Source organism: Apium graveolens, chromosome 9, assembly GCF_009905375.1.
Source record: "Apium graveolens cultivar Ventura chromosome 9, ASM990537v1, whole genome shotgun sequence".
In the NCBI taxonomy this organism is placed as follows: Eukaryota; Viridiplantae; Streptophyta; class Magnoliopsida; order Apiales; family Apiaceae; genus Apium; species Apium graveolens.
In genome coordinates this window covers 284,555,021-284,581,031 of record NC_133655.1, presented here as the reverse complement: position 1 = coordinate 284,581,031, position 26,011 = coordinate 284,555,021, and the positions used below count along the sequence as shown (strand labels likewise).

General features: G+C 35.2%; 2 protein-coding genes across 4 annotated transcripts; one reads left to right on the top strand and one right to left on the bottom strand.

Annotated features, from left to right (window-relative positions):
• The first annotated feature begins 218 nt into the window (after positions 1-218).
• LOC141684095 (ATP-dependent 6-phosphofructokinase 3-like) lies at positions 219-6,700 on the top strand. Its single transcript, XM_074488933.1, has 13 exons — positions 219-567; positions 1,261-1,307; positions 1,417-1,456; positions 1,903-1,965; positions 2,042-2,179; positions 2,430-2,588; positions 2,717-2,770; positions 3,707-3,775; positions 4,047-4,176; positions 4,825-5,090; positions 5,794-5,839; positions 5,940-6,094; positions 6,326-6,700. Exons 1-13 carry the CDS (start codon positions 445-447, stop codon positions 6,527-6,529), a joined length of 1,494 nt encoding a protein of 497 aa, XP_074345034.1. The 5' UTR covers positions 219-444; the 3' UTR covers positions 6,530-6,700.
• Positions 6,701-7,490: 790 nt separating this feature from the next.
• LOC141683404 (phospholipid-transporting ATPase 2-like) lies at positions 7,491-24,035 on the bottom strand. 3 transcript variants are annotated; one of them, XM_074488111.1, is made up of 25 exons: positions 23,823-24,035; positions 23,172-23,344; positions 21,781-21,994; positions 20,481-20,597; positions 20,235-20,327; positions 19,979-20,153; positions 19,412-19,578; positions 19,033-19,134; positions 18,428-18,525; positions 18,195-18,337; positions 17,173-17,269; positions 16,918-17,027; positions 16,634-16,798; positions 16,010-16,164; positions 15,771-15,851; positions 15,535-15,655; positions 14,766-14,872; positions 13,785-13,916; positions 11,563-11,716; positions 10,040-10,157; positions 9,762-9,935; positions 9,557-9,608; positions 8,926-9,053; positions 8,437-8,587; positions 7,491-8,062 (listed from the first exon to the last, which is right to left on the bottom strand). In XM_074488111.1, the coding sequence occupies exons 2-25, from the start codon at positions 23,297-23,299 to the stop codon at positions 7,703-7,705; spliced, it is 3,342 nt and encodes a 1,113-aa protein (XP_074344212.1). In that variant the 5' UTR covers positions 23,300-23,344; positions 23,823-24,035; the 3' UTR covers positions 7,491-7,702. The 3 variants fall into 3 exon arrangements, with proteins under 3 accessions (XP_074344212.1, XP_074344210.1, XP_074344211.1); XM_074488109.1 differs by having other exon boundaries at positions 19,033-19,137; positions 23,823-24,034; XM_074488110.1 differs by having other exon boundaries at positions 19,033-19,137; positions 23,172-23,336; positions 23,823-24,034.
• Between the last annotated feature and the right edge of the window lie 1,976 nt (positions 24,036-26,011).

Genomic DNA, 26,011 nt, shown 5'->3' with positions numbered 1-26,011 from the left:
AAGTATAAACATTCTATTTTTATTCAGAAAAAGAAAATTTTTAAAAAAACTTTTAGACATATACTTTATATTCATGTTAAAATGCGTGCCAGACAGAAACTATTATTTCCCACCGTATACTTTATATTCATGTTAAAATACGTGCCAGAGAGAAACTATTATTTCCCACCCATAATACAGAAAAACAGGGGGCGGTGACAGTACAGTATATATAGGCCCTTAACAATCTCGAAAAGTGGGTTTATCTGTCCCCTCTCTCTACGATTCTGCGAGGGGTTGTATATAAATATACAACTGGTTTCATACACACCAGATTTGCGCATGTTCTTTTTACATCATTAGTGGGGAATATTATTCTTTTTTATTTGCTAGTGCAATATATAGTGTTTGATATTAATTAATTGTTAAGAAGAAGATAAAGAAAGTGAGGAGGAGGATTATTTGATGGCAGGAAAGAATGGTAATAGCAATGGTAGCGATACCCAGATGATCAAACTTGAAAATGGTGGCGATGGTTATGTTCTTGAAGATGTTCCTCACTTGAATGATTACTTGGATGGCCTTCCTGTAAGCCCATCTCTCTCTCTCTCCCTCCCTCCCATATCTCTCCCGTCTCTCTCCCCCCATCTCTTTCTCTCGCTCCCCTCTCTCTCTCTCTCTCCCTCCCATATCTCTCCCGTCTCTCTCTCCCCCCATCTATTTCTCACGCTCCCGTCTCTCTCTCTCTCTCTCTCTCTCTCTCTCTCTCTCTCTCTCTCTCTCTCTCTCTCTCTCTCTTTCTTTCTCTCCCATCTCTCTCTCTCTCTCCCCGTCTCTGTGTATTACATGTGTAATGTGGGTCTGTAAGTTTAAAGATTTAGTTTTGACTGGATTTGTAGTTTAAAGATGTCTAATTTGGTAGTTAAGAATCACTAGATTTATCTTGTCCTGTCCCTGTCTAAATGCTTATTTTCTAGACCTGATCTGTTTACTTTTACTTTATCAAGAATCAAGATTGCTCTTTTTTTTTCTGTGTAATTTAGAGTTTTAGATGGGTGCATTAAGAAAAGATAATGTAGTTACTATGTTGTTGGGATCTGGTTATTTTGGTTGTTTAGTTCATGTTTGGTCTTTACTATTTTTCAGCTATGTTATGTTTGTTTGTTTTTTTTTGTTATAAATGAAAGTGAACTTGTCTTTTCCTTCTATGTATCTTAAATAAATGAAAATTGCAAATCAGATTTTATCGCTCAATGTTAATAAACATGTTTCTTTTGGCAGACGTATCCTAATCCGTTGCGGTCTAATCCTGCATATTCAGTAGTAAAGTAAGTCAAATATGCTACATTGTTCCCTCATTTGATGTTTTATTACATTAAATTGCGGTGGATTATGGTTGATCAGAATTTAAGGTGTTCGGCTGGCTTTTGATTTCAGGCAGTACTTTGTCAACGATGATGATACTGTGCCCAAAAAGGTATCTTATCTATCACTCTTTCAATTCATTAAAATATTTAAATTTTATACTATAAGGTTGTTACACCAATCTGACCATCTACCCTCATCTTGTTTTCTTTTTGTTGCTAATTTAAAATGTTACTATTGGCGTCTATAGCAACAACAATTGCAATATGGATCCGTGATGTAAGTAAAAACTTGTAAAAAACACGACTTATATGCACCAAATCTTAATGTGTGCTATTTTTGTATTCGTGAAAGAAGATAACAAGTCAGTATGGCTCAGAGTTCTATTTGCTTCCAGAACATGGCCTATTAGGTTATGGATGACATGGCCATTTAGCATGCCTTTTCAATTTCTCTGCTTATATATTATATTCGATTGTACTTTGCATAAGAAATCGAGTTTCATAGTTGCTTAACATGTATAACTGGTATAATTCTTTATTTTCTTAATTGTTATAGGTCGTGGTTCACAAGGATAGTCCAAGGGGGATACATTTTCGACGTGCTGGACCACGCCAGAAGGTTTACGATTTCCAGTTCTAACAGAACTAAATTTTGATGCATATAGTTTTGCTAACACATGTATTCAATGCCACAGGTGTATTTTAGCTCAGATGAGGTGCATGCTTGTATTGTAACATGCGGCGGATTGTGCCCTGGGCTAAATACAGTGATTAGGGAAATTGTATGTGCTCTCTATCACATGTATGGCGTCACAAGAGTCCTCGGAATAGAGGTTCGTCTGGGTGGTTTCTTTGGGATTAATATTTGTTATGAGTAGACTATATCTTTAAAGGCACTTGAAACACTTTCGAAATACTGTATGTTTATTCTGTAGAAATCCTCTGCTACTTGTATTGTTCCTTGTCCCATAGACACAAATTTTAGTCTCTTGCTTCAATAGCAACATGAATGCCAAGTTTTAGGTGTCAATGCACTCAACAATACTGTATTGCTTTCTGATCGTCTATGATTATGCCGTGCAGGGAGGATATAGGGGTTTCTATTCAAGAAATACTATTCCCTTGTCACCAAAAATTGTAAATGACATCCACAAGCGTGGCGGGACAGTCCTTGGGACATCTCGTGGGGGGCATGATACGATGAAGATTGTTGACAGTATTCAGGATCGAGGAATTAATCAGGTCGGGGAAATATTACATTGTGTACTATCATTTTTAATTGTCAGTGTTTATAAATGTTCTCTTTTAAAATCTCTTACGTTTTTGCTTTATTGACACGGTCTTGTCACTAATGTGTTGTCCTGGTTCAGGTTTATATCATTGGAGGGGATGGGACTCAAAAAGGTGCTTCTGTCATTTTTGAGGTATGATTCTTTGGAAGGATATTAACCAGCTTACTTCAACTATGTGTTTGTGGTATATGAACATATGATGCTTCATAATTTGCTGAAAGTCATTACTCGCATTTATCTTGTGTACGGCATCATTCTGTTCTTGGCCTCTTTAATAATCGTGTCCTTGTCTTGCTCAACATTCCTGTGTGCCATTTATGGAGTGTACTTACCTTTCCAATCACTAGTCCAGACTCCGGAACCTTAAGAATAAGTTAACCAACAAATGCAGCAATGTTCATTACCATCTAATCATATTTGACTACAGGAGCAGTTAAGTGACAGTATTGCTGCCAAATCAGTAGTGAATATATCTGTTACAAACTGGAATAGAATGCTAGATTATAGAGAGAAGAGAGATTCAGTTGGGGTAGAAGCTTATAGAAATGAACTGTATTCTTACTTCTCCAAATACTACAACGAGGCCTCTGTTTATAGAACAGATATAGAAATTTCTGCCCATAAAATTACTACTGTAAACTAAAAATAGATGCTAAACTAGTGAACTAGTGACAATAGTTAACCAACAAGCTGCATACAGGCCTTTTAGTACTATTACTTATTGTAGTAACTAATTTTTTACTACAGTGATTATTTCACTAATGATATTTGACAATTTCATATACTATCCAAATGAGCAAGACCACATTCAGATATCATCATGAGCAAGGCGGCATATATTTTTCTTTTAGGTACCATTAAGATTTCGCAGGTACTGCAGCATGTGGGGAACGGGGTAGAATTTGTTAGAACTCGCAATTATTTTCCCTTATATCAACATATCTACCAAGTTCCACCATAAACCATATCCTGATTCACATAAGGCCTGGTACATGATGTGATATCTTTCTAGAAGCTTATATGTAAAATAATATGATCTTTTTTTCTGATAGTGAAATCTCATTGCAGGAAGTTAGACGGCGTGGTCTGAAAGTTGCAATTGCAGGGATCCCAAAAACTATTGATAATGACATTCCGGTATTATCATTCATTAATGTCTAGTCATATATTGAGTTTGTTATACGAAAATACATTTTCTGCAAGCTGAGGCATTAGATGCAGTGAAACTTATTTGTCAAGTCTAATTACGACCCTTGGTTTCAGCTTAAACTTGGACGTTATGCTTAAAAACTCTCTATTATATAGCATCTATTTTATTTTACTATTATGTCCTCTTTTATTTGGTAAAACTCTGGAAACTTCCTTTATTATCATAAACAGCTTTGTGACATCCCGCTTCCTTGCTTAGGTCATTGATAGGTCATTTGGTTTTGATACTGCTGTTGAGGAGGCTCAACGCGCCATCAATGCTGCGCATGTGGAAGCTGAAAGTGCCGAGAACGGTGTTGGAGTAGTGAAGCTAATGGGCCGCTATTGTGGTAACTAATACTTTATGCCTTGTAATGTATGTTGAAAATTTTTATGTTGGAAAATAGGGTATTAACTACAGAGTGCAAGTGATATGTTGGTGTAACCATAGAATCTAATTTATGGCTAAAATTGTCTAATTTTCCCTGAGCTATACAAGGATCTGCAGACCGATAGCATATCGAGTTCTTTTAACTCTGATTCGAAGTGACCCTTTGCTATGAAAGAAGGGCAGTGTCTAGGATTTGGTCCTAAAGTGTTCCATGATACTTCTGGGTAGCAGGGTTGAATTTTCACATTTGATTTTTTTTTTACTTTTGAAGTCTATCCTTTATGTGTGCGCGACTAGGAGATTGCACCTTAATAGTTAGTACATATTTAAAACTGTAAAGGGTAAGTAAGGGCAACAAAAAGGAATAAAAAAAACTTTTTAATATCGGTTGCCTGGCTGAATTGACTAATTGAGTACCTCTTTTGTTTTTCCCCTCGTGTATCGAAGTCACATGTGATGAAAGCTTTATATACCGGAACATATTTTTACAGCTGTAATATAGCTCTGACTGACGAGATGCGGGAACCGGGAACTTGATAAAGTTTACTATGTTGGCCATTGATTGACACCATATGTATTCATGCCTATGATTGATGTTATGATGTAGGTTTCATTGCTATGTATGCCACTCTTGCCAGCCGAGATGTGGATTTGTGCTTGATTCCAGAATCACCCTTCTATCTTGAAGGAGAAGGTGGATTGTTTGAATATGTGGAGAAAAGACTTAAAGAAGATGGACACATGGTTATTGTTATAGCAGAAGGAGCGGGTCAGGATCTTCTTGACAAGGATCTGAACTTAGGAAACGAGCAAGATGCTTCAGGGAACAAGCTACTTGCAGATAATGGGTTGTGGATTTCCCAAAAGATTAAGGTATTAGCATGCTATAATTTTATTCTCCTGTCCTTTTTAACAATTTCTCTGTACCGAATTAAATGGCCTATGTTGGTTTTCCAAACTTGTAAGTTAAAATTTACCTCTTTTTCTTTTTTCTGATAAAGATCAACTAGAGACATGCACCCTACTCCATTGGGGTCAAACCCTCGGCTGCTTATACCAAAGAGGAGAGGGATATCCACTAGACTACATGAACTTTGTCTTATATAATCAACTTAAGTTATAATATGACTTGGAGGAAATATTACATTATTACTACACAAGTTAATTTTGAGTGTGCTCGCATTATTTTTGTCCGATGTGGCATAAAAACCCCTTCCCCGTAATTTTTAGTTTAAATGTTTAATCAATTTATCAGCATCATGAAAGCCTGTGAGCTCATAATGTTTGTAATATTACACTATATATATAACCGGTCAGAGAAAGAGAGTGCCCCCCTCAGGAGCAGTACAGTTACGCACTTTGTCTGGGCAGTGTATGTTCTTATAGCTGCATTACATTAGAATGGCATGTATATTCAAATAAACATGTTATTCCTGAGACTTGTGCATGATTGTGGAGTCTTGCACAAGAATCATCTACGTAACCTGAGAGAAGCTGTTAGATGAGATATTTTTAGTGACTTTTAAAGAAATATGACTTTTGTGGCTTATGGAATTACTCTTTTCTTCTGTTGTAGGATCATTTTGCAAGGAATAAGATGTCACTCACTCTCAAATATATTGGTCAGTAAGTTTATATGTGCCTTCGTTTAACTTTTTCCACTGCATGAACATTAGAACTTATGCAATTAACTTGGAGTGAGTGACCTTGTTATTGTGGCAGATCCTACCTACATGATACGTGCTATTCCGAGTAATGCATCTGACAGTGTGTATTGCACTCTCCTTGCTCAAAGTTGCGTTCACGGTGCAATGGCAGGGTACACAGGCTACACAAGTGGCCTTGTTAATGGTAGACAGACATACATCCCTTTCAATGTAAGACATCCATAACAAGACATCTTCACTATAGTAATAACTGACGTTGAGTGTTTTGTGATTAGATAAATTGTCTTGCACGTTATATATGAACATAAGATTCTGTCCTCGAATACCCTCTAAAATCTCTCCTAGTAGGAGGAAAAAGTAAACAATTATGTCAAGCTCTTCTTCTTTCTCCTTTTCCAATTGTAATGTGGCTAGATTGTTTACTGGAAATTCTTTGTGCAGCGCATTAATGAGAACCGGAACTATGTCGTGATAACTGATAGAATGTGGGCAAGGCTTGTTTCTTCAACAAATCAGCCCAGCTTCTTAGGCAGCGTAGCAATTGCCAAAGCAAAAGAAGAGGAACACCCGCCTACCCAATTGCTGGACGGGGAGAACTGTAATGATGAGAAGAGAAGTAATGAGAATGACACCAATGGAAACTGAAAAAATACGATTTTTGATCAAGTAGAAATGAGTTAGACTCCTGATGATCAATTTGTGCATTATCATCATTCTATAGGACACATGATCCAGAAAGTACCCTTTGTCCGGAAAATTTCTGCTGTACTATGATATTGTCCATATAGTTGATAAGATAGGTATACATTTGTTATATGCATTAATTTGAAAAAAGACCCCAAATGTCACTATTTGGGACAAAATGGCCCTCAATATCACTTTCTGAGAAATTGGCCCCAAATGTCATTTTAAAACAAAACTTCGTTTGCCGTTTTTCTTTTTAAACATAAACGTAGTTGCGTGTTACGTTTTGCAACTTTTTAAAAAAAAAAAAATTCAAAACGTTATTTCATCTCATGTTTTGCAGGGTTAAAAGATATTGAAAACGCAAATTCAAGTTTGTTTATCCTGAAAAACCAAACTTGAAGTTACGTTATACCACTAAAAACATGTTTTGAAATCATGTGTTGACATTTTAAAAAAATAAAAAAAGGGGAAAAACGGAAAGTGCATCTGCGTTTTTGAATAATTATAAAAACGGTACATGATCTTCCGTTTTAAAGTAACATTTGGGGCCAAATTTTCAAAAAGTGACATTGGAGGCCATTTGACTAAAAAAAGTGACATTTGGGACCAACACCCCAAAAATTAACTTCAGCCAGATACAGTTCCTGTAAACCTTTTTATCACATATTTTATATTTATATTAACATTTATCAAATTATGAAAATTGACATCCCGAGTTAATTCAAATTTTATGGCCCAAGTACATAATTTTTTTAATCATATATGGAGATTAAATTTCTTTTGCAGTAAACTTACCTGATCTTGCAGAGAAGTAAGAAATATTAATTTTCCTGTGTTTGCCCATAATAATAAATCAATATGGAAGTATGTTTTGTAAAACTAGCGGAAATACATTGCTTGGAACTGGTCGAGACGAAAATGATAACAAATATGGGATCTTTGATCATTGAATTATTAGTTTAATATGAAATACAAGTGCTTGTGCAGAAAATATAACCAAAATTCTGTTGCTTGACCACCTTTCTATACTCGAGTTGCAAGAAATAATTCTATTTTACAGAGGAAAATTTACTAAACCTAACTATATGCTACAATTGTGTGTTGGTTGCTGTCGGGTTGATTTTTTATGTTTCAGTTGTCCTTGTAATTTCTTGTGCGAAAATCTGTGTGTTGTCCTAGTCCAAAAGATCGTCTTGTTGCACTCGGGGAATCGAGAAGAGGGTGCTGTCCTGGTCCAAAAGATCGTCTTGTGGCACTCGGGGAATCCAGAAGAAGAGGTTCATATACTGCACTTCTGCTCTTTGGTTGAGAAATTGATAATGCAGAAAGTTCTCTCTCTAGAGACCGTTGTTGAGTCTCAATACTGCCCAATGACAAGATAGGCCCTCCCAAACGTTCGGCTTGTTGGAGTATGTTAATTTTACTTGATCTGTATGTATACCTGAAGTACTTGAGTGCTACAACCGGACCCATCCCACAGACAACAATGAGCTGCCATAGCATAACGGTCATATGTCAGTAAATACAACAAGTAGGGCTGACTGTTTCTCACAACGCTTGCTATTATTTGTTACCATAAACAATTAACATCACCCATTCACCCATTCACCCTAGTAATTGCTTACAAGAAAGACAGGTGAACCGAACTCATAGACTAATCATCTACCTTGTGACGGTCGATATATGCTATTAAAACTTAACGGAAAGAAAAGAAATTAGAAAATGATTACGAAGCACTCTGAACCAAAATAAATCAGAATTTCTAGATATAGTAGGCTTTGGACATGCTAGAAAGCATTATAACACTGGAATATATTTACTTAGAAGGAGAAATGCATGAAAGCTGATGTGGTAGGAAAACTCACAAACATAGTGATCCAGTAAGATGGCTGTTTACACAGGCGGAACATTATTGTGTACATTCCTGCTGCTGGCACAGCACTGATGATCCAGTTGATGATATAAAATCCAAGCAGGTTTCCCCATATCGCTAGATGTTGCAGTATAGTGAACGAACTACATTTCACCAGACACAATTTTCATGGTCAGAAGAGAGACTAACCGTGTGATCCATATACGTCAGAGAAGGTAATCTTAACTAATTCAAATCACTACAATAATTCCAAATAACTCAACAACCAATAATCAATGAGAACTTTAACATATTTTAAACTATGTATATATAATTATCACATGAATACTTCCATTACTTAACATACCAAAAATCCATTCGACTTGCCCAAGGTTTTGGTTTTGATAATATATGACAAATGAAACATTGCTTATAAGAATTATAGAGAGAGTCTTGAAGGACCACACTCAAAACTACAATGCAAATGAATAAGGTGACTTACTTGGTCTCTATTGCGACAACAAAAGCCTGCAACCAAATACATCCAGAGAGTGCTACCATAGACATTTCCTCAATCTCACTTTTCTCATTAGCATATGCATGGATAGTGATTATGAATACAACAATTGCCTGGATTTCCTCAAGTATTAGTACTGGAACTATAAAGGAAGGAGATAAAATAATGTAAAAAAAACTAGTTTAACACACTTCTGTGCGAAAAAATAAGGGGCTATTAAAAAAATTGTTGTGTATGTGACCTATAGCAGATCAATCTTACAGAAATGTTATTGACAATCTTATACACAGACTTGTAAGTTTAAAAGTCTTATGGTTTGCACATGATGAGTTCCGAAGGATAATCAGTTGATACAGGTCAGGAGATTTAAGTGGCCTTCAACTTAACCACAAAGTGTGTATAACCTGAATTTTAGTTAAAATATAGATCAGCGCCGTCAACATGACTAAACTTTAGGACCTAATCTACTATATCAGTGACTTAGAGAAACTTTGTTTCCTCGATAAATTGAAACTTGAATTTCTTTAGGCTTCCAAGGCCTCTTAATTGTAGGAGTAGTGGATACAAGACTGCAAGAGTAGCTGAATATATGTGGTTTAAGCTGTGCAGTACTCACATGGAAGAGTGACCGGCCAAACCATCCAGCAAAAGTACTAGGATTCAGAAGCCTGATTCACATAAATTCCAAATTAGTTAAATAATCAGCCGGAAACAAATAGGCTTTAACAGTGAGTGTTCCACCCCCTTGTCAACGTTGTAAACATATCTCAAGGGGAAATTTGTGACTGATAATACAGGCAGAAATGTTGAGAAAAACAAACCTTCCCGCTTGGCAATAAAATAATATTTGAGGATGTTGCATCACAGTTCTTTCACTAAGATCTTTGTCAAGTACACTAACTAGAACAGGAATGCTGGTATAAAAAACATTATAAGCCATCAAACTGACAGAATTGAAAAGGCTACTCCCAGATACACCTGAAACAAAAGAGAAACTGAACATATTTCATGTTAGTACAATTATACTAGAAAATCTACTCAAAAAAAGTTAGAGAACATAGAGATTTGCGAACATGAAAAACTATCCATGAGAACTCACAAGATCTGGATAAAGCATATCAGAAGGGATTTGTAGAAGGAATACTGTGACAGAAAAGCTGTCCGATTATAAGAGTATCGTCCATGTACAAGTATTAATCTTTTTAGAAACCTAAACTCTGCAAAGAGGATAATTAATTGTATTAATAAAACTGGACATAAGTTCCAGAGCAGAAATATTAATTTGGTAAGAATAAGACGGTGCACACACATAAGCAAACTAAGGCAAAGGAGCAAAAAAAAGGAGTAACAAATCAATACATAGTTCAGGGCCTCCAGGCAGGTGAAGTTAATTGTTAAATGAAATCTTTGATTCTATAGACACATGGTACACCACACTAGAACCAGCAATCACTCTTTCAGAAGCAATAGTAAAAATTTCAAGGGGTAGATCATGCCATTGGACACATAATATATCTAAAGACAATAATATCTATATTCTAAGTATACAATCAGTGTACATGAATATAAGATGACAACAACTGCTGTAGAGTATATATACTCTGCATCTTGATTTGAGATTGAAAACTTGATATCTATGTCTTCAAAACATCACATTTCAAAGAATTCACATTAAAGAAAGGGTTACATGTTCATTAATCCTTTGCCTTCTGTATCCCTTCAGTAAGACCAAATACCTAGGAGTATGTGAATGACAAATTGCCCCCGCACAAATGGTATATTGTCCAAAACCCCTACATGAGTGGTTCCAAATGCTCACAGAATTTAATGTTACTTGAACTAAACTCTAAACTATCAAAGTCGTCACTCGTTCCATCCAAATATAAACGTGAATCACTCATTACAAAAGTGAATCAATTTAGACACAAATTTGAAAATTTATATCAACTTGGTCACTGAAAAGTTGAAAACATGTATCAATTAAGTCATCCCCAGATTATCTTCTTGATACGAATTTTAAAATTAGTGACGAGTCATTTTTACAGTAAGTGATTAATTTGATATACATATATATAGATAAAATGAGTGATGTCTTTGATAACAAACCCACTTTACTTGAACTATGCTCTGAACTGATTCTTAATTTTCCTCCGAGTAACTTTGAATAAATCAGCCTTACCCTGGGCATCGGAATATACAAAATGATTATAATCCTTATGTGGTCAAATAATATATTATAAATGTACATGCATTTACAGGTAATGCATCATAATTTGTAAACACGTATCTTTCATTTTACAAATTCTCAAAATACAATCAAGTCGCCTCATAATAAGTGACTTGTGTTTATAATCTCTCATCTTAATACATTCTCAAAATTCAAGCAAGTCCCCTATATTTAGTGACATACAATAAGGTGGCAATATCTCCCAGATTCATTGCCACTTTAGAACCAACCAAACACCTTATATATAAATAACTTGTACTGTAGCTCTAATTCTCTTCAATATTCCACTTCAAATCCCACTTTTATTCCATCTGATTAAATTTTCATTCATGTTAACTTAAAAAAAAGGCACACTATCATTCAAATCCCCCTCACGAGTGATTAAGAGAACTTACTTCCTATGCTATAATCAGCTGCCCGTGCTGCTTGCAGTCCTTCTCTTCCGCTTATGCCAACTCCGATATCAGCTTGTTGTATCATCCTCACATCATTTCCACCATCCCCAATAGCCAGTGTTCTGTAGTCACATGATTTTAGGATCCCTACAAGCTGAATAAAAAATGTACCTCAACAGTTCAGCCATAACAAATACAAAACATGCCTTTTTCAGGTAAAACAAAACATTACAGCAGAAACAAAGACATGAAAAAAATATTTAATACATCATTTTTGTATCATTGTCATTATTATTATTAAGAAAAATAATTTGGGCTCGCAGGCAATTACATGTGTCCTATTGTCCCCATCTTTCTAATGAGAAACTATAGTCATAAGAAGATTAAATTTTAGACTTAATTGCACGAAAATGGCATGAGTTATAATTGTTTTGCACAAAAATGACCAACATATAATAATAGGCACCCGTATGACTCATGTATAATTTTTTTGCCACCCGATTGCATTCCGTTAGTTATTTTTAACGGACGTTAGGATTTTTTTTTAATTAAAGATGTAATTGCGCGAAGATGGTCTGAATTATAAATTTTTTGTACAAAAATGATCTATCAAAGAATTAAAAATCAAAGAGTATCTACAAATTAAATCAATCACGGAATTAAAAATTAAAGAGCAACTACATATCTTTCTATAGTTCTTTCCCAGGCCCCGTAGAAAAGAACAATTTTGCTGATTTCTTATGTGAAGTCGAGTGCATGACTTTGTGTGTATTTCTTGGCTTTTTCTGTATAACTTGAAAATCTCTTTTTAGTTTAGTCCATCTATGTTGGCTTTATACTGAAATATTTTGGTGTTTCTTTACATCATGCTCATTAGCTTATACTGCTTATTAAAAATGTGCTAATTTTGTATGAGTTGTCTCGTTCTTAAGATGTAAAACTTTGATGCTCTCTAACTATCACTTCTAGATGTTGCCTAACATAAAATTTTGAATCCTACAATTCGATAGGAGTTTGGATTCATGATATGTTGGTACATTAGTATTCTTCATTATTATCCTTAATTATTTTTTCCATGTTATCAGACTGTACATGGATATAAGAAATTACATAATTCTAAGCAAGAAATGGCTGATATGCATGTTTTTAACACTTATTTTATGTGGATACTACAGTTTTGGAAGGCAGGTGATGAATGCTCCCTCGTTCATGGTGAAACTGTATTACCATAAGCATATTGACTTCTCACTTACGAGTCCTTTTGGTGGTGGTCGATCTGGTAGAGTTAAGCGAAGGAACCATAAGGCAGTTTCGAAAAAAACTAGTGGCGGAGATGGAGACGAAGAAGATGAAGATTAAGGCGTTAAGTTTAATACACTTCTAAATGCTTATGTTTGAAATATGGTTTACTATTTCCGTCTTGGCTCTGTCCCAGAAATATAAATTAAAGTATTGTTTTCCGTCTTGGCTATCTCCATAGCATCGGGTGACCAAGTATGCGATTTCCGAAAATGTAGATTAAGGTGTGATTCTGTAGTTTTACAAGAGGAAAGTCGTTTTTCTCTATAAAAAAACAAGTTTATTCTGCTAATTTGTAGGCTGTAGCTGCTATTTGGTTTTTAATTCCGTGATTGATTTATTTTATACATGCTCTTTGATTTTTAATTACTTGATTGATCATTTTTGTGCAAAAATATTATAATTAGGCCATCTTCGTGCAATTACATCTTTAATTTATGAAAACCCTAACGTCCGTTAAAGATAACTAACGGAATGCAATCGGGTGGCAAGAAAATTATACATGAGTCATACGGGTGCCTATTGTTATATGTTAACCATTTTTGTGCAAAACAACTATAATTTATAACGCATACCATCTTCATGCAATTAAGTCTATATTTTAAGGGTGATATAGGAAGCTGCATTACGTGTAAACTTTAACAGGAACCAGAATTACTTTTTAATAATGCAAAATGGTAACCATACTAGGGAAACACATGGATCCATGGGCCTTTTTAAATTTCCAAACATTTTTTATTCCCTGAACAGAGATCACACAGCAACAAAAAAGCATAAAAACTTTTTTGACATTTTAAAAAATAGAGGTATCATATACATGTCAGATTGTGCTACAAAGAATGAGTGTCACAAAGGTAATACATATTTGTAAACCTATATATTCTTGAAAAAGAGCACCTAACCTAGCAAAGGAAAAAAAATACCTGCGCCTTTTGGGATGGTGTAACACGGCAGCAAATAGCAGTCCTTGACAATATTGATAACTCTGTGAATGCTTTTCGGTGATACTTCAGTGCAATTTCAAGAGCCCAACCATCAATTACAAAAGCCACATCCTAATATAAGGGAACAGAGTTCAGTTACACATATAAAGGAGGAAAATAATTTTGAAGAAAAAGAGTAGCAAATAAAAAATTGGTAGAAATTAATTGGTATCCTTAATCAAACATTAATTATAAACAACATTGGAGATTATGACCATTGACCACCAAAACTAAGATTTTAGCAACCAAGTAAATGGCAATGTAATAAATTCTTATAGAAGTAAAATCTTATGTCTTCCCATGGCAAGGAGCTGATAGGAATATTGCCTTTTTAACATCTTTGATATTAACTCTGCTTTTATTAAACAGATTTTATGACGGACGAACAAGCTTGATACGACTTCCAATCAAGATAAAAGGAAAACTTTTAAACTATTTATCATTATGAAACTGTGCCAAGTGATAATAAGGTTAGGGCAGTTTAGGTAATGTTGAGGACACATCCAGAAACGATCTTGCTCCGGACAACCATGGAGTCAGGGTCAGGGACTACCTACTGAAATATCCTTCTAGAAGGAGATATGACCTGTTTGAGGCCACATCAACCCCTCTCTTACTCTGAGAGGCTATAAAAATAATCAACATAACATCAAAGATAACAGACAATCAGAATAGCACTACCATTAGTGCCATACCATGTACATACATATACATACATACATATATATATATATATTTCAGCATACAGATATGTCGCATCAATTGGCAGAATGCCAATACATATTAATCATTCACACAGAAGTTTAATGTAAACAACTTCATCTATTTAAAAGTGTACAAGTAATACAACTCCAAAAATCATAGCAGGGTAAGAAGCTAATTATTTGGCAGTAAACTTGGACTCTGGTGCTAAACTCTCACCTTAGGTTCTGAATTGGTGATCCTCATTGTGAGGAGAACTCTGTCTAAACTTCGACATACTTCATCTTCTGTTTTTCCATTTATAAGCAGGAGCTGACCTTTGGGTTCTGTCAACTATCCAAAATTAGCAATTTAAAGAGTTTGGAAACTTAAAACACAAGGAGCACAATAGGTTCAAGATATTCAGTACATTAGATTGTGGTCCTTGTCATATATTTACAGTTGACTTGCACTATACTATATATACCACCGATCTAAATAAAATTTATGTAGCACTTGGTAGCAGTAATACGTCAAGCTATGTTATATAGGTCGGGAGCTCGGGCTTTTCAGTGTCAAGTGACAATGTTCGACCACATATAAGTTTCATGTCGGCATAATATTTAAATTCTTTCTCCCGTATCAAGCATTTAGATAAGCTGGCAGTTCAATAAATTAGTAATAAATAACTCTTTTGAAGTACCCTTTAAAGTTAATTTTTGTCTAATACTAAAGAATGATCTCTTCGGTGATACTTTCGGCAATCTGCAGACTATTATGCACTATGTTTCTTACTTTTTTAGGGACAAAATTAAGCACGAAAAAAGGACAAAGAAATATTCATATATGAATACAGCTGTATTCCTGTCGAGGCAAATGAGAAGATTATTTACTACTCTGCTGATCCCTCTCCTTCATACTCACCCTCCAGATCCAGCCAGTAAAAAAACTGGTTACAATGTACACAAGCAACTATAAGATAGAGAGATGAAAGTGTATGTTAATCTACCAGGAGAAACAAAATTGCACGACAGAGCAATTTGTATGGCTGTACTCTGCTTGTCTCCAGTTAGCATCCAAAAATTTATCCCTGCTTTTCGAAGTGTTTCAATTGTCTCGGGTACACCATCCTGCATCATTGTACAAGGCAGAAACAAAGTTTTAAGTTCTATGAGCAAGAAGAATTTGCCTCCAAACAAAATCAAATTGGCTCTGATACAATTTTGACAAAATTTGATGGCTCACCTGAAGACGATCCTCTATTGCAGCCACCCCAAGAATCTCAAGGCCAACCTCTAATCTCTGGCAAACCTCAGACACTCTCCACTGAGAAAATGCCAACGAAAGGTAGAGAACAGCAAACACAAAACTTAAATGATCAAACAGAAATTTATAAACCAGGTAATCTCAGTCACACTCAATGACCCATAAAAGATTATATAAGAAGTGAAGACATTTATGGTGAAGAAATTTTTATGTCGTACCTCTCGGTCAACCAATGTGCTATTAGCCTCTTTAAAGCTCAATGACCATTCTTGATATTCATCCTCGCGTAGCTCACGCCAAGCCACGCATAATGTCCTCAAACCCATCTGAGCATATTGTTCAACAGCTTCAGAGAAGGTTCTTGTTTGTTGTCCTGAAAATTTGTAGGAATTGTGTAAATATAATTTTTTTGAAAATAAAATCTTGTTAAAAGTAAACATTACTAAGTAGGCATAAACTGGTCAGCTTTTGATGAAAGAACCAAGTTAGCATGCAGGTTGCTTTCCACTAAGTACTGAACTGCTCATTTTTCCAAAGTAGGTGTCTCTAGTGACATAGGAAGCCCCTACTACTGTAGGACACAAGGAAAAAACTCGACCTTAAGCCCACCTAGAATGCAATTAAATTTCAAAGCCTGCTTTTTCCTTTAATCCAACATCTTCCCCAGAGTCTTAAGTAACAAGTAGTCGACATGCAAGTACACACATTAGGTAACCCTACTTTGCAGAACAACATCAATTACAAATTATCAATGTAGCTAATTTACCAGGCAAGTAACCAATTGACAAATCATCTACAAAAGAGGGACTTCATGACATAGTTATACATAAATATACAATTACCGGTGCGTGCACAAGGGAGAATAGTCTCATCTGCTCCTTTGGACAGAAGGAAAATTTTTCCCTTTTGACAGTCTCTAACCACTATTGACATTTTTTTCCTATCAGAAGTGAATTCCAAAGTGTCCAACAATTCGTATTGTAGTAAGGAAGCATTGAAATTGATTTCTGCAAACATAAAAACATAAAGAAACCATCCTTGGTACGTTAACATAACATTACCACATAATTGCACATACTTAATATGTATTTTAATGTTATATGAATTTTCAAACGTGATTGTGTACCAAGAATACTGGCATTCTTCTTGACAAAAACCATATTCAACTGAGCAGCAGCACGAACGAGGGCTTCCTCATCCTGTGATTGAGCTTTGTATGACAGCACTCCATTTTTGCTATGGAAAATTGCACAGATTATAAATAAACATGGCATTACGGCAGATGAGAATAATAAGTGATGGAAAAAGGTCGTATATATGCCTTCTTCATAATAGACCAACTTCAGAAGAATTTCATAATATAATTTATTACTAAAATCACCTCTGCATGGGTATAACTGTGTTACAAATTGACATAACCGTAAGAAATTGGATAACATCGGGGGAACCACAAGACACAGCATTAAGCAGCTTCAGATCTACAAGATAAGGCACATTCGATATTACCTTTTTTGCAATTTACGTCACAGACAACAAAACCAAATTAAGGAATCAGGTATAAACAAAAGTGCTAGAAATGCACAATAAGAAAAAGTAATGTCTGTACTCGTAATATTATAACATATAAATAGGTAAAATTATAATTAACATTTTGATTAATATATTTACCGAAAACTGAGGTATTTTTTAATTGGTCAGCTAACTTGTCATAAAGGGTTGAGACTATGGATAAGGCCAAAATTTCTTTTTTGTTTGTCCCAAAATTTTTGTCCACATTCCACATTCGTTAAATATGGTAAATTAACTAGTAATTTGGGTTATATTTTCAAAAACTAAAATAAATGTTGGTAACTAAGAGTTCTTTTAATATGACTAAATTAAACGTGAAACTTGACTAGTGAACAATACAAATGGGGCAGAGAGAGGATCCAACCCTAGTACGAGAGAACTGGGTTGGGCCAACCTATGGTGTACCGGTTGTTATGCCATGTATTACATGTGGGTTGGGCACGGAGGTTAAGAAATGAAAAGAAAGTTAGTAGAAAGTGGATGAATTGTGGTAACTGGTAGCAATCACTATTTAGGTAATAGATATGAAAGGTGCAGGGAAGTAGTAGGTCCATTTGAGTTTTTAAATTTTAATATTTTTAGAAAGTTTTGAAATATAAAGAACTGGGAGGGACATCTATGTATGCATTACGATTTTGCTTTAACTTATCAGTTTAATGAGCAAAATACAGAAGCCCCTGCAATGTATTATTATTAATATCTTAAAGACGAGTATTCGTTCCAGGTATTCCACTGCAGACCTTCAGAAATTTACATGTAACATGCTTGTGTTTAGCATTTTAGCTAAGCTAGATCTGTAAACAGAAGAGTGTCAACAATAAATGATAAACAAACCTTTTAGTGCATCCCCACTTTCATTCCCGTAGAAAGTTCCACTAATACAACATCGTTTGAAAATCATTTTGTTTTCAGTAAGGGTCCCAGTTTTATCAGTCAATATATACTCAACCTGCCCCAGGTCCTCACTTATTGCTGTACTGCCACATACAAGGAAATAAAACTTACATAAATACAACAAATAATATGTCTATCTGCATAAAATCAGTGGTGACCATTGCTTTTCTTACTTGGCAGCATGAGATGGAGTCCTAGTCTCTAAGTCAGTCATCTCCTGGTCCCAATCAATAAATTTAGCATACAAGCTTTTCACAAGATCCAAGGATACCTGAGACGGAAAAGCAAATTATCTAAAACTGGAGAAAATAAACTCCATCAGCAAAAAATGTTTCTACACGAAGTTGGTAACTGGAAACTATCAAGGAGATAATTTAAGAGAAAAACATACATACATAAATTCAACTTCACAGGCATGTTACAAGGTGAAGACTAAATATGGAAAATTTGTCATAGTTGAGATTAGGTGATGCTGGGGACTTAGTCAAGTTGTTGATCATTTTACAGAAATAACTTAAGGAAAACGTTGCATTCGGTATTTACTTGGTTTTTCAAGTAAACCTATAATTTATCCTCACTACTCTGAAAGAAATGATGTAATCACCACGTGTCGATGACGGTAATTAGAATTTATGATTATACTTGGCTTTTATTCGAATAACTGTTTTTCTCTCTCCCTTGCCATTAAAACACCATAGTCTGTATTGTTCTTAAATTTGTATCACGTATCTATGCCACTGCGATGGAAGTGAATAGATGAAGTGGATGATAAAATTACCTTAATTGATATGGGTATCATGATGGAACACAGCAGTTCAAAACGTAGTGGGATGACCAACAGTTCATACCATGGACCCTCGTTTGGATACTGAACATACCACTGCTGCATGAGAAAATCCAGGAAGTGTGGGTCAAAGAATATATACAAAATTACAGGAGAGAGTAAGCTACTGCTACAACTAAAACTGAAGTTAAAATGAAAATTATTTATAGATACTAAACTATCCAAGAAACTATCAAGGGAACCAGTGTAGACAGGCTTTCAATAGAAATAAATGCTCTGCACGATACATACAATTCAATATTAGCAAGAGTAGACGCTAAATTAGAGTTCAACTATGCAAATTCCTACAAATATATCAGGACAGCATACAAACCTTCCGTGCTTCTATATCCTTCCAGACATTCCCAGCTACGCCCAGAACAATTACAACCACAATTTGAAAAACAAATATAGCTCCGGTCAACTTGTCAATCATGGCATCCATTGCTGTAAGCTTCGGTTCTGGAACACCCCTACTCATCCCCAGTTTAGTTTCATTTCCTGCAATATAAGAGGATATCCACATCATCCTCTCATGCAAGAAATTGACAGAGAAACTATATAACAAACTTATGTGAAGGGCACATTGACATTGAGAGCGACAATGGATATGATAGTATTCTACTAGTTTTGGCTGTTGTAAAGTTTACAAGGGACTCGATGTAACGAAAGCAGATTTCGCAGTAGTTAGTTTAACTTTAAAAGGTCTTGCTTAAACAAAGAATTCATGAAATGATGCACGTTTATTTATCTTTAAAAGTTCAAATAACGTCCTTGAGGGTTATTTTATTGACAATAAATGAATTCATAATAAATTACACATCACCAATATGTTCATCATTCAACTGTATCCTAAGTCACTTATTACCAAACAATTAAAAAAAAGTAAAAAGGAACTTGCCTGCATAGATGGCAACTCCACAGACCCACTCCGTATTTCGCAAGTAACACGATTGCAGGATAGTGTTTTTAATGGTTAAAGGACACACGTCATTATCAATAAATGGAGGGAATAGCCGCATATTTGCATCAAATCTTCTAATGTCTTTATCTGGTTCTGGGCACTCTATCACACCCTGTGGAAAAAGACGCACATGAATTGTTATTTACAATGAATATCAACCCTTCAGAAAACCGAAATTAATAAGATATCTTGCCTTGATTTTGTGTAACAATTCAAGCTCTATTCCTGCGCAAGCAGAAGCTATTGCTCGTGTTTTAAGATCAGTTTCACCGTCTAAAGCACATGTCTACAAGGAATGTAATATAGTTTAGATACTTACAGACATTTAATAAAAGATTTTATAAAATATATCGTGCATTCACAGACAGTCTTGCTTGAAGAGATAGTGACTGCATAGACCCATTCATAATAGACTTTAGAGCATTAATAAAAAATTTACCTCTATATGGCAAAGACCTAGTGGTTCAGATGTCCCAATCAGCACAAGATCACATGGCACTTCATCATTTTCACGAAGCCACACTAGGTTACCTACGTGAATATCCTGCGCTCGAATCTGCAAGTGAAACTCATCAATTACAAGTTACAAAGTTTGCAGAGAAGTATTTACCCGGTGAAAAAGTTAGCACCAAAGATAATCTATACAAAGTGTACAAGTCACAAGAAAATAAAATGTAAGGTTTGTAATCTTTTTAAATTTTAACATCTTAACAGTTACAAATGTTGGAATGAATTAGCCAATAAATGTCCAATTCAACTTATTAGGCTATTAAGAACCACAATTTCATTGATGATCATCTGACATTCTGTGCATATCTTATTATGTTGCACAAAACAATGACGTAAAAACCTCCACCGCAACATCCATGTCTCTAACATAGGTTTCGTACAATTTTTATCCAGATGCTTATTTGCTCACCATTGTTCTTATAAATTGTTGAATTTTAATCCTGATCAAGCAAAAGTTTTTTTTATGATGGTTTGGCTTGAACCCAAACAGGGAAAAGCACCTGTGTCGAAAATGAAATCCAAAACAATGATAAGAAAATGGATGAGTCCATATTTTGAGGCCATCAATTGCGCTCAGATGTTACCATGGAACCTCTACTCTCTTTTATCCAATTTTTTTATTTTTGGGGTTCCATGTAGAACAAAAGGTCCTTCAGTACTTGTTTGATTTGATCGCCTAATCACTGTCGTAATAATAATTTGGATGGGATACTCATACTAATATATTGGAGTCTAATCACTTGCTGTAAAACTGTTTCTTAAGTAATTAGACCTTTATGGATTATATTAATAGTGGCATCTGCGATCCCATCTTCCCCTAAAGTCTAAACAATTTTTGTCCAAAGTTATGTTGAATTGCAAATGGCTTCCCCACCTAGAACAAGTTTTACTTATTTAAATATCCGTGGACATTGCCAACATTTAACATTTTCTCATCTGTTTGTAAGTTGTTCACAGGCGTCTCTCAAAGTAAGCATTAATTTCGTGTTATGGTTCATATTACATCCATCCTCAATTAACAATTAGCACAATGACTTCACTATGTTAATAAGAACTTCTATATCACTAAATGCTGAGCCAAAAAATGCATTTAAAAGTAGAGCTAATGGTTACAACCAGCTTGTGATCTACCAAAGGTTACACCCTAATTCGGTTCCAGGAAAAAGCAAATAAAAAACGGAAATAACACATACGACAAAATATTAGTTCATAAAATAGAGAACACATACATGCTTTTTGACTCCCTTCTTAACAACCCACACTTGTTTCTCATTAGCTTTCTTGTCTGATAAATATCTATTATAATCATCCCATGCCTCTTTTGTTGCAGAGACTGCAAAGATAAATATGAGTGGCCCCCATGTACTCGCAGGATTCACTGGCGTTATAAGCGGCCAAAGTTGAAGGCAAGCAATCAACAAGAAGTACTGGTTCATAAATCGGCTGTAGAGCAAAAGTCATAGATACGTTATTAGAGATAAAACCAAGAACTAAAGCGAAATGACCTGAACATACATTAACGATGATAACTGTGTAAAATAAACTGTAAGGAGAAGTGTGCAGATAAATGAATTAAAAATTTATCTACAGATATTATATGTTATTTTCGGATATAAAACCAATTATACTTTATCACATGTTTAGTTTAATTTGGCAAGTGAACTAGTAAAATTATTCTATGATGATAATCATCAAAGGATTATTTCCTTCATTTACTTACGGTCAAAAGATTAGTAGTGAAAGGTAGATTTAAACGAGGATAGATTTTTCTTAGTATACTTGTGGTCGTAGATTATTTACCTTAACATGGTTATTCTAGAATGTTTCAGTGCAACCGATTTACTCCATAAACACTATTTTTCAATGGCTTCCAGAATTTCGTGCGCTCCTCATGTGGAGTCCCTTTTGATAGTCGTAGAATAAAACATATTTAATTTTTAATAACACACACTCAAATAAAACTAGATGTGGTTCTACCATGCGAAGATAGGTCTATCCTTAGTTTCCACCTTTTCTTAGCTTGGTTCACCATGAAAATACCAAAAAAAACTTATACGTAAAATAATGATTTTCGCAAGTGTACTCAAGATTCTCTCTTTGGTCTACATCAAAGAATACTCAAAGAACAACGTGCCGCATATATTTAACTATAACTACTGTAATATTAATTCCTTCTATGGTACAATAACCATTGTATTTCCATAGAATTTAGTGTGACCATACATCAGAATGAATTTTTAGGTCTGCTTAACAGGCTAAATGACTAAAAAAATGCATGCACACTTAACTAAGGCGAAGCTTATATAGAAAAAGAAAAAAAACTATGATAGAACTGAAGAAACTTATTTATGCATATCTCTGAGTTAGAGTTACAGAGCATAAGAATTTTTTATTTTATTTTTTTAAATCCAATTTGGATCGATGGATGTCATAAAATGAAATTGAAAAAATTCTAAACCAGTTTCAGTCAAACACACACATGGTTCTCAGAACATTTTATGGATGCTTTAATAATTCCATAACCACCGAACAATTTCAAATGAAAGAACAAGACAATCGAAGAGCATAATGATCTACTAGATTCATAACTCATAAGCGACGCCAAAAACTCATAAATTACCTGAATTGTTCCCAAAGATTTTTCGGAAGAAAATTCAACACTGTATACTTCCTGTTCGATATGCGATTGTCACAATAAAGATCATGTGCTTGGTCATCGTCATTAATATAAACCAAACGTTTCATCATCGCATCTAATCCCTCTCTTGCCTCCCTCCAGTTCACACTAAGACACTAAAAAACAATTAAAGCCCAATTCAAAATCCCATAACGCTGCACATAACAACATCTATTCATACACACATTATAATCCTAAAAAAAATAATCAACAACCTAATCACATTAAACATTTCGACTTTCCGATAATTAGTACACTTAACCCCTATTCAACACCGCTAACTAGAAATCATGTGAATTGCGAAAATAAGTCAATTAGATGACAAGCTAGTCAATACTACCGCTAACTAGAAATCATGTGAATTGCGAAAAATAGGTCAATTAGATGACAAGCTAGTCAATACTAAGTACGATCACAACTAAAAGCAAAAATAATTAGACTAGATATTTTTTTCAGTGGGGCATTTTATCAAACAGTTGAGCTTCAATTACAATGACAAACACAAAATTAATACTAATATTAAAAAAACAGCAAAAATATTTACAGGTGAAATTTAGATATTAGTAAAATTGTGACGGGAGTGCTAATAAGTACCTGAAAAATAGACGGCGAGTTGGAGTTGGAGAGAAGAAGATGAGGAAACGAGATGAATCGGCGTTTAGGAGTTGACGGTGTATCGGATGCGGCGAGATGGAATTGTGATCTAGCCGATTTATTTAGCGAAGTTGCCAAAAAGACTTGGGTTTAGTTGCTTATATGAAGTTCCACTTGTCTAACGCGTATTCGAGAATAAGTGCATGTTTGGGTAACAATAATTTCAACTTACAGGGCTTTTGGCCCGTTTTACTCTACACTTGCCTCTTTGGCAAAATAAAATAGGGTATTGTTCCCGACAATCATATATCAGGTAATCCTTAATCAATACATTGTTTCATGGCTATTGGGTTCATCCAATAGCCAAGATTTAAAAAAAGTATTTTTGTGGTCCGCGGTTTTTTTCCGCGGAAGGGAGGGGCTTCCGCGTTTATTATGCGCGGAACAGGTAAAAACAGAAGTACCCTTAATTACCTTCCGTTGATAATATACGCGGAAAGACGGGTTATCAGTTTTACCCGAAAAAGAACCTGTTTTACAGTATAATCACATAATCATCCAACTGAGTTTGAAACATAGGCGATTGGTGCGATTTTCAGGCGATTTTCAGGCGGTTACAACCCAATTCCATCCTTTTTCGTTGATTTCTCGTTCCAGGTTCGTAATTTCATTGCAATTAGGGATGATTTCGGGTTTTTAGGGTGAGGGTTCATGAACTGTAATTAGGGATGATTTCGTTGTGTAGTTCCGTTTTGTGTGTATTGTAATTCGTTTTGTATGTATAATGAACTGTAATTGGTTCGTTTTGTATGTATAATCACCTACGTTTGTGTGTATAATCAGTTCCGTTGTGTAGTTCCGTTTTTATGTAATTGATTTGTTGGTGCGGAAAAACGATTATAACGATTTGTGCGTATTCTGATTATTTACAGTTGATTGTTTACATATACGTTTACATATATATTTTTGTGCATATTCTGATTTGTTCCCATTTATGTGTAATGGTTGATCGTGATTGTTTCCAGTTGATCTTGATTTGTTCCAGTTTTTGTGCGTATTCTGATTTGTTCCAGTTTATGTGTAAATTTTGTGTAAATATGTTATCGTTGATTGTTTCCAGTTGATCGTGATTAGTTAATCGTAATTGTTGCGTTTTGTCGAATGTTGATGGTTGTGGTTGTGTAGGAATACGTAATGTGAGAATGTCTTGGTTGCGTTTTGTTGAATGTTGTTGATTGTGGTTGTTTCGGAATACGTAATGTGAGAATGTCTTGGTTCCGGTCATTGATATTAACTTTAGGATCCCTCATGTTGATTGATATGCGTTGGTTGAGATTGAATTAACAAGGCCTAAATTTTGAATTTTGGTACATGTGAATGTGATTATATGGTCAATTTTAAATGTGGAAGTATCTAACGTTAAATTGTATGTATATTGTTTCAGGATGGATAACATATTGCCAGGTCCAGTTAGTCATGACATTATCTTTGATAACGAGTATCATGCGAGTTTAGATGTTTGGGAGGGACATGAGCGGGGTCCATTGGAGTGTTATTGTGGGAACATGAATATGCGTATGTGGGCTTTATCTGATGCACAGAAGGACTTGTTGTATAGCATTGGTTTTGGTGTGTTTGCAAATTCGGGTGTGGTTTTGCAGAATGATGCGAGGCTTGTCACCACACTTGTGGAGAGGTGGCGTCCCGAGACCAACACCTTCTTCATGAGACAGGGGGAAATGACAGTGACGCTGGAGGATATTGGCTATATCTTGGGTTTACCGGTTGCTGGGCATCCGTTAGTTGGAGACGGTCTGGATAGTGGCTTGGGGTATTTTGTGAGACATTGGTTTGAGCTGTTGGATGAAGAGGAGGTGAAGGTGGCATGGGCCAGAGCCGGCATAAAGTACACGTGGTTGTATCAGAGATATGAGAGAGTTGATTCGGGTCCTGATCCGAGGAGGATTGTTATCCACACACAGGCATACTTGCTCATGGTTGTTGGTTTAGTTCTGTTTCTTACCAGTAGTAGGAATGTGGTGCACCCGAAGTACACTGGACACCTCCGCTTTCTTACGAGTATGCATAGATGGTCCTGGGGTTCTGTGATTCTTCATATCTATATAGGGGGCTCGAGCATGCAGCACAGAAAGGGGCGAAGAGGATTGCTTGTTGTACATGGTTGTTGC

Excerpts from the sequence above, each read along its gene's own strand:
- LOC141684095 (XM_074488933.1), top strand. The coding sequence starts at position 445 with ATGGCAGGAAAGAATGGTAATAGCAATGGTAGCGATACCCAGATGATC. Across the intron at positions 2,180-2,429 it reads CAAGAGTCCTCGGAATAGAG|GGAGGATATAGGGGTTTCTA; the intron begins GTTCGTCTGGGT and ends TATGCCGTGCAG. Across the intron at positions 6,095-6,325 it reads AGACATACATCCCTTTCAAT|CGCATTAATGAGAACCGGAA; the intron begins GTAAGACATCCA and ends TTCTTTGTGCAG.
- LOC141683404 (XM_074488109.1), bottom strand. The coding sequence starts at position 23,299 with ATGATGAAACGTTTGGTTTATATTAATGACGATGACCAAGCACATGAT. Across the intron at positions 20,328-20,480 it reads TAGGTCTTTGCCATATAGAG|ACATGTGCTTTAGACGGTGA; the intron begins GTAAATTTTTTA and ends CATTCCTTGTAG. Across the intron at positions 19,579-19,978 it reads TGGAGTTGCCATCTATGCAG|GAAATGAAACTAAACTGGGG; the intron begins GCAAGTTCCTTT and ends CTTATATTGCAG.